This window comes from Cupressus sempervirens, chromosome 5, assembly GCF_028749045.1.
Source record: "Cupressus sempervirens isolate cs-2001-9-10 chromosome 5, ASM2874904v1, whole genome shotgun sequence".
In the NCBI taxonomy this organism is placed as follows: Eukaryota; Viridiplantae; Streptophyta; class Pinopsida; order Cupressales; family Cupressaceae; genus Cupressus; species Cupressus sempervirens.
The window spans coordinates 60756322-60765890 of record NC_143122.1 but is presented as its reverse complement, the minus strand read 5'-3'; the positions used below and the strand labels follow the sequence as shown (position 1 = coordinate 60765890).

Sequence of the window (9569 nt, the reverse complement as noted above, 5' to 3'; positions counted from 1 at the left end):
AAACCTTTCTCATGGGATTTCATTGATGGCATGACTGCATTGCCTATCTCAACATGCTGCTCACAAACATCTGACTTGGAAAATTCTTTATTGTTTACGAGAAATTCCTTTTCAAGCTCCGAAGTAGAACATTTATGCAAAGTGTTCCCAAGTTCATGACCTTGAGACACAAATACATCATTTTCAACTTGATTAAAACTTGCTTGCATGCCCACTTTTAAGTTATGATTATCTTGACATTAGAAGAATTTTTTTCATTCCTCATCTTTTCATCACTAGCCTTTTGAGATTGTGAACTAGATATGAGAGTCGCCAGCTATGTCTTCTTCCTTTTCTTGAAAGAGAATAGCAAGATCAATAGCTTTGGAAACTTGATGTTTTGTTGTTGTCTTTACTGATGGTGCCTTAATAGAAAGCTTCCTTGATGGTGAAACTAAATTTTATTGATTCCCATCAAGAGGACTACAAGTAACAGTTGGAAGGGACCTCCTTTGTACATCTTTGTGAGGAACGTATAACATGCCTTGAGCTATTTTCTTTTTGAGGGCAACTCATTTGCTAACCTCTGCACTATAGGATTTGTCCTTGTGATGGAAGAAAATAAATTAGAAGAAAGATAATTATCTTATCTTCTTAGCATGAATAAGATCATCTTCAATTTCAATTGTCAATGTCTGTAGAATAGATGGGGCTGCTCTCCTTAATATAAAAGTTACTACGGGAATTTGAGCATTGACAAAGACAAACTTCAAATTTGTAGTTTTGGCTTGAGAAACAACTAGAATTCTTCATGTCATTTTGTTGAAATGAGCAACAAATTCACGCATAGGCACGTGAAATGGCTTCTTTAACTGAGTAGGTTGGGCTAACAATGCTTGAGCATCTTCAAGAGGCTTGAACCTTTCCTCAAACTTGGCTATGAGAGTAGCCCAGTTTGCGATAATATGTGGTGGTAAATGGTAAAACCAATCAATAACCACACCTTGGTATTTCCACAAACAAGCTTAGAGACACGTCCTCATATCCAACACCATGAACATCGCATGCAATCTAGAAAGCAGAAATATGTTCATTAGGATGTTGTCGTCCATCACTAAAGTACTTGGGAAAGCTCTTTTGCTAGTGATCAGGAGGAGCATGTAGAGGTGGAGCTACATTCAATGGTCCAAAAGTATTTCCCCAAGGACCTTGGGCAATTTACATGTCCTTGGTAAATGCTTAAAACAATTACAATGAATATTTACGATGAAAAAGGACACAGGTATGCTTCAAATGAAAGCGTGAGGCTCTCAAATGCACGTTTTCCCTAGCAGAGTTGCCAAAAACTGTTGGGTGGACATCTTGCAACTAATAGTTTGTATAACTTCTATCACAAAATAGGATTAGTAGCCATAGTGTGTGAGACAAAGTCTCTCCTACCTTAAAGAGAAGACACCCCTTCTCACTATTACTTGGATCAAGTCAAGGCCAGAAATAAGTTTAGAGATATTGAAAGGGGTGTTATATTCTTTCTTCTTTCTTCAGGGAAGAATCCACTTACTTGAGAAGTTGGTAATCAACAAGATGGATCTCTTAACTACACTTATATCTTAAAATTGGAATAGTGATATCGATAAACTCACATCAACTCATAGGCTGATTGGAAGTATATCGACTTAGATCTATGCCTTTGTTTTCTACACTATAAGAACGGCTATGAAGCTCATATACTCCTATGCAATTCTTCAAAGATACATCACCACCATTGGGGCACACAGACTTCTAGAAGTAGATGATTTTTAAGCCTATAAGTTATTCTACTTCACAATTATAAAAGTAACTTAATTCTAATAATATGCGTTAATATAAGACTATACGAATTACAATCACAACTTCCAATTTGTATCACCACCATTGTTTTCTGTGACAACTTCGAAACAAATTGCTCCTTGTATTGAACTTTCTTACAAACTTGTACAACAAATCATAGTTATGTTTGCAAAAACTTGGTAGAGCTCTCCTGCATATATAAAAAGATGATATTTACAATGAAGGCCTCTCCTTCGTATAGGCAAAGGGGTGAGACAAAAGAGGAGAAAAGGTGGGAGAAACTCAACCACCTTGACTAAGTTAGACATGAATGAAGACTTATTAAATTACATGGATGAAGCACCTGTAATTCAATTGCATGCAAATCAATTAAATGCAACATGTCTTCTGAGAAAAATGATGAAAATGTTGAAACTGTCGAGAGTTCTTGTATTCTAAGCAACTGCATTCTCTTGATAACTGACGTGAGGCATCTTTTGATAGCCTCCTCTTTGATAGATTTCAAATTGTTATTTGAAAACTTGATGTAATCAAGATTTTTTCATTCCACAATTGTTGTGAATTCTCATTTGTTAGATTTGCACATTTTGAAATTATTGGCATTTTGAAGACCACCTCGATGATGTCTGGATGTAAACTCAAAACAACTTTTCCATCATCATCTTTAACTTTTTTTTTTTTGAATTGAAGTGATAAACGCATTCCCACAAGAACTCAAGTTCTAGGGCAATTGTTGAGAAAGTGGAGACCAAATGAATTATTGCTTCCTTTGATTTGAAGCATGTTTTCTTGATATGATGTTTTTGTTCTTTGAAGAAATTATGAGATATCTTGATCTGAAGAGTTTTCTGTAATATGAAAGTTCTAAAGAGAAAACATCTTCCCAAAGGATTGAATCCATGAGGGTTTTCAGATTTGGGCAATGATGGAAGATCCATGGAGGATAACTGTTATAGGTATTATTTAGATATTTTCTGAACACTTAGATAGGTTGGAAATGACACGAAAAACTCCTTTTTAGGGCAAAAATGATCAAAATTGAATTTTTTCAATCTTGATTGCATAAGGGTGACATATGGCCTTTTGGCTTTGAGTGGATAAGAATGCAAGTTGGGAGCATATGGATGCATGTGGATAAGAGTTTTGATGTTAAAAAATGTGATCATTTCCCAAAATTAGGTTTTAGGAATGCATTTACATGTAGTGAAAAACTTACTAATCTTAACATCTGCAAATGTGTAATCAAGATTTAAAAGTCCGATTACATATTTAAGGAAAATGGAGTTGGGCAATTTGGGAAATAAATTGGATATAAAATTTGGAAATATGGAAAGATACTTGCATTCTGTAGGGGATATTCCAACTTTTCCTTCACAAACAAATTAAAACAAGCACACAATGTATTTACAAAAACAAAGAAATGAAATTAAAGAACATGCCTCTTGCTTTCTCATAAATTAATAACTTTCAGCACTTCACTCTTCTATGCACATTTTTTTTTGGATGAAGAACCTTTTGCATCACAAAGAATGAGAGTTTTGAATCTATTTATCAACCTCGAACAAAAATTTCGGGTTGTATCGAAACAAATGGATAACAAAGAGCAAAAGAATGCATCAAATAAACTATAAGAACAAGAAATGCAAACAAAACCCAAATCTTACGCTTGCTTGGAGAGCAATGAACAAAATGTTGAGCAAGAAGAAGTTGGAATGGAACTCTCTTCTCCAAAATCGGGTTTTTTTGTATTTGCATATGATGATCAATGCCTTTGAATAATATAAGCTCCCAGCTCTAAATTGCACTTTTTACATGCTATTGCATATTTAAAATGATGTAAATGTGAAGGCCAAAAGCATATAAACTTAAATGCCCAAGAAAATTGTACGTTTTAGACCGCTTTGCATATTTAAAATGGGAGTTTTAGTGTAAATCAGTTGTTTCCAGCATTATTGCATCTGGTGTTTTCCTCTTTTTGATGCAAATTGGGCTTTTCACATTGAATTTCATATTACACTTTTGGTGCAAATTGCAGATCAAGGTTTTTATGATTACTTACATATATTAAAATGCAATATCCAAGAGCATGTAAGTAAAATGACCAAGCAAATTGGGCTTGTGCAGCCACAATAAATATTACATATTTGCCTTATACTGCAAAATTGTACCTTTTGTGATCACTTACACATTCCATCTTGACCATTGAGCGCAAATCACACTTTTTGTTTGCATCTACATGTTAGAGTTTGAAGTGAATATGCAAATCCGGGTTTTTGAGATGACTACATATTTAAAAATGTTATCTAGAAGGAAAAAGAAGAAGAGGTCGGACATTTCCAACCATTTTACACATTACTCATACTCAAATGCACAATCAGACTTTTTAAACTCATTTACATGTTGCCTTGTTTCATAAAAACCCAAACATGGAGTCGGTCACACTTTTTTGGGCAAGCTTGCATATTGCATTTACATGCAAGGTAGAAATTCAAGGGTTTCACAATGAAAAGCATATTTAAAATACTATGCAATAGTGCCCAACCAAGTAGTTTTTGTATAAAACAAGTAGTTTTTGCAAGCCAGTTGTGGTTTTGGATGAGGAATACACATTGCATATTGAAAATATGTCAAATGCAATTCGCAGCTGGCTCCAAAAAGTCGATTTACCTCTTAGAGTGAGGAAAAAAAAACAAAATCAGATTTTTTGGGTGCAACTACATGTGTAAATGGCTTACACATACTTGTTTCTATTTTAAACGTGTTTAATTAATTCACTTTGGTGAATCTCACATTTTTGGGCCCATTACATATTACACCCAATATTTTTATGTGTCATGTGTAAATGGGTTGAAAAATTGAGATTTTCACTTAAGTGATTTAAATTATAAGAATAAAGTGCAAACATAACATGAAATTAGATTAAGAAGTGCACTTTATAACTTAAGTGACTTAACTTATAAGTTAAAATATCAAAAAATGCAACTATATAACTTAAAAACATATTGTAAATTTCAGAAAGTGCAACAAAACATCAAAATATAAGGTCTAATATTTAAAATATGCAATCATGGTTTACAAGTCTGATTATACATACACTAAAAGCTTAATAACTTTTGAATAACAACTCCAATCAAGTCCTAAGATAGCTCGAAATAAGTGTGTGACTGAAAGCAAGATATTGAAGGAAACAAAAAAATTAAAAAATCCAAACAAATATGCTAAAATGCAAAAGAAAACTTCAAAGGCATCATAAATCATTAACGAGCACCTTTAGTAAAAAGACTTGCTATATGAATTGGGGAATATTAAATAATCATTTTTTACCAGTCATATGGTGAATTATCTTAGAGATTTATGAAACTTTGAAGGCAAAGTTTGGTAGTGTCGACTCCATTTTGGGATGACTATAGAAAACGTTCATGGAACTTATGTAAGCATTGATTTTGTGACAACTTGGCATAGAGTGGATATATTGATTAGGTGATAGCCAACTTGCCCAATGTCTTGGCTTTTCACTACTTTTCAATGACAAAATTGTGTAAAAATTGAAAATGAGATGTTGGATGTGCGATGGTTCGACAAATATACCAAGTGAAGCTCCAACAAGAAGAATGAGAAATTAGAGTAAGGCTTTCATTCTATGGGATCTTTAACATGTGGTAAGTTACCTTTTTGGTCAATTTTTCATGACTAATCATTTGTTTTAAACTTTTATGACCTTTCTCCAATTTAAATAAGTAATCACAAGGCAAGAGTGGCCTGCAAAGCACAATAATGCCTCTAAGTTATGTTTATATTTTAGAGGCGCTGCAGCATTTCATTGGAAATAAAATTTATAGATTGGTAAATATTTTTATTTATATGGTGCCTATGAAGCCAAGGCCATCTTAAGAATTTTAAGTGCTATAAATTGAACTTCTTCATATTAGTTGGACTTGTACAAGAGGAAATTCTTATTTTTTATTTTTAATATATGCTGTGTATCATTACAGGACAAAAGAGCCACATTGGAATGAGAATTTTAGAATTAATGTAAAAGATCCATCCACAAAATATCTACAGGTGAGAAACCTTTTCTCAACTACTTATGATCAAAGGATGATGAATGATGGGCTGATTTTTTATTGAATACAAGAACTAAGGTAAAATCAATTTCAGCTTTCATCTTTTTTCACTTTGCAATCTTGAATTTCTTTTAATCTGTTAACTTTAATATTAAAAGAATAATTAATTATATGTAACTTTTACCAAAGAAAAAAGGAAAAATATGAAATCATTAGTTGCTTGATATTTGTGCATACAAATTTGAAAGATTCATGGACAAAGTATATGTAGGTTTCAAATTCTTTTCTCGAATACTTATGTTTGATTTATAATAAATTATTTGATGGTTTAATATTGAATATAGGATCTAAGGTAAAATTCAGTTAGATTTTTTCTGCTTTTATCCTTGTTACCCAAAGTTTCTGGGATGGTGAAACAAGGCTCTTGGGAGTACTTTTTTGCCTTTTTTAGGGATGACATGGATTATCATATAAAAACTAGGTAACATTTAAAATATATAAGGAAATCTGAAATTTCAAACATATTCATATGATACCACTGATAAATATATAATCCTTTACATACATTATACGTAGCAATTGAGTTGAAATGAGAGTTAAAATCTCAATTTCATACATTCGTACTCATGATTTATTGAATCTAGAATCATCGTCACTATGCATGAATAGTGGTTATTAAAATACCAAAAGACTGCAAGTCTCAACAAAATGAAAAGTATCATATCATATATCATTGTATCAAATGTTTCAAATGACTCAAAAGTGTCAAAGTTAAAACTCAAAAGTGAATCATAGATAGTATGTCACTACCCCTAATCTTCATTATCAGGGTCAGTATCACAATCAGCCTCAGCCTCAAAAGCTGCATCATCCAACAAAATCCAAACCAATCCATTTTGTGCATTGTCCTCATCAACCTAGGTGGTTTCTTTGAAATTAATATCCCATTGTAAAGCTAGACTTTGCCAATACTTAGTCTTACAATTTCTAAGTTTTGAAGCACTATGTGCAACCACTAACTACTCCGCTTGTCTAGAGGTATGTTTATTATTGTTGATGGAGTTGATAAAGCTGCATGTGGACCAATTCCTCTTTGTAGTAGAGGAATTGAGAGGAGGCAAATGGAAAGTGTCTTGAACTTTGATGCATCTGACCCATGCCACTGCCACCATCTTTGTAGAGTTGTTTTGTGCCATTACTGCTCTATCCATCTTCGTCTTTGGCATGTTGAAGTTTGGACCTTCAAGATTTGAGAATGTAACCTATTTTCATGAAGTATATAGCACTGCTCAAGTACATCTTTTGATTTAGTGCAAAGACTGCCATATTAATTAGTGTTCATACTCAATAGTGTTCCACCTTTGCATGACAATGGGCATAATGTATTTCTCATTTAAGTTGAAGTGATCATCGTTAGCCAAAATTACTTCACTATAAGAACCACAATACTCTCTAACTTCAATTTTTGGCATTATCTCATAATCATTTCATCAAACAGTTGGTATGTAGAGTCTAAACTGAAATTTCTTTTTTTTTCTTGTGCCAAAACATGTTACAAAATGCAAACTTCTTGCATCGAGATTTTGTCAAACATTTGTTTGACAATAGAAATCTGATGTATTTGTTGTATTAAGAAAGTATGAATCATAAGTTGTAGCATTTTTGATTTTCTTTACCAAAATAGAAAATCTTGATACATCAGCATTTTGTCAAACTCTTAGAATGACACTTGTTTTGGACCTTCATTTATAAAGAAACAATTTGACATACAGTTAGCAGCCAATAAGGCCAATCCTTGTTAATGTTGTAACTTCAGGTCGGATTGAATTGACCTAGAGATAATCATTTGATGGTTATTGGTTAAACATTAATTAGACAAACTTCCATATATATATATATATATATATATATATATATATATATATATATATATATATATATATATAATGTATACATTATATATAGACATGTTTATATTATTGTTAATATTATCTAATTGGTTATAAACTTATAAATTGCCATAGAGACATGTCACTTCACGAGACATGTCTCCTCTACTCATATTTATATACATTCAAATCTGCACTTGGAAAACACAGAAATAATGGCAGTGCTACTACATTTTCAGAGAACGATCTTTCCTCAACATGGTATCAGAGCGCTTGGCTGCAAATGCAGAAAATAGAAAGAAGAAATATAGAGTCAGCACTAGCCTATACAAGCAGTGGGAATGAGAAATGAAAACATGGCAGGGAAAGGAATTATCTGATCAGAATTCATTAGACAATTGGGGAGTAGAAGGAACAATCCTATGGGAAGTGTAGAATCAAGCATGGTAGACTTCTTATTTAGCAACTAAAATAATTAGTCTATTGTGAGAGCTGTTGTAGAATATACACAGGTGAAGGTCCTTATTTTCCCCAGAACCATGACATGTCAGTCTCTCATTTGTTGTGGATGTGCTTGTATATCAATTTGGTTTAGATGAAATTGGTCATAGTTAATATCAGAAGTGTCAATAAGTTCCATGAGTCCTTTTCAACTCCCGCCCTTAAAACTTGCCTCGTATTGTAACGCCCTGCTAGGGAACCCAAAAGAAATTAACCTAAAGTTTCACTAAGTTTGTCAAACTTTTTTTTTTTGAAAGATAATAAACAACAATAGATATAATATAGTGAGAGCAACAATAACAAGAGATAAAATAGCGGAAGCAATAACTCACATACATACAACCATCATAAACAGATTACATCTCCTAAGGGTTCTAAGAGGCAGAATCACATATAAGTTCTATTAATACTAAATCCAATATACAACAAATCCACATCATAAAATTATTACAAGTACAAATCCATTTAATATAATATACAATTATATCGAATGCCACTTGGCATAAATAGAATGCATAATCATCCACTGTACAAGTCATAGGTTATGAAAAGCTCAAAGAATATACATCAACAGTAAATACATCATCTCATAAGATCTCTGATAATCAAATACAGTACAACAGAATATAACGATCCAACAAAAATATAAGATCAGATAGAAAGGAACATCTGCACAAGCACATCCAACAATGACATCCAACGATTGGATCTCAATGGTATAGGAAAAATGCACTACCACCCAACCTCGTGGAACCTAAATGGCTCACTCCTACCATACTGAGGAGATAAAATCAAGTCCCAAACAGATAAAAAAACACAAGTCATAACCAACATCTAGGTTCAAGGAATCACCTGAAAGAAAACTATCTCAAAGAGTACCAAAACACAAGTATCATCTAATCCCAGAGGCAACAAGACACATAGGAAATGTACTATGTAAGTGGACAAGTATCCTCGCATGAGCCAACTCTAAGGTTACTCTGGCAGCCTCTCTGGACTCTGGCCCCCCTAGTGTCTCTATGCAACATTAGTATCCTTTCATACATACAAGGCATACTAACGAGTCAACTCTAAGGTTACTCTGGTAGTCTCTTAGGACTCCGGCCCCTTAGTGACTTTATGTGGCACTGATATCTTATTAATTCATTTTAAACCCATTTAACAAAATGATATCACTTATTAAAACAACCTACAATGGGTTACCCAGGCAGCCTCTTTAGGGCTCCAGCCTCCATTGCAAGCCACTTCCCAACGTGACATACAAATAACCTACCCTAAGCTCAGCAAAAGAAAAAAATCTCATAAG

General features: G+C 33.1%; 1 protein-coding gene across 3 annotated transcripts in view; it reads left to right on the top strand.

Moving 5' to 3' along the window:
• The window catches only part of LOC149554544 (putative triglyceride lipase), a 329392-nt gene that overhangs the window by 86609 nt on the left and 233214 nt on the right, over positions 1–9569 (top strand). For all 3 annotated transcript variants that reach the window (XR_016364383.1, XM_089828589.1, XM_089828587.1), the window contains exon 5: positions 5802–5871. Coding sequence is in view for 2 of the 3 variants with exons in the window: in XM_089828589.1 (XP_089684715.1) it covers positions 5802–5871 (70 nt within the window). In the remaining variant the exon portion in view is untranslated. The remainder of the gene's footprint in view (positions 1–5801; positions 5872–9569) is intronic.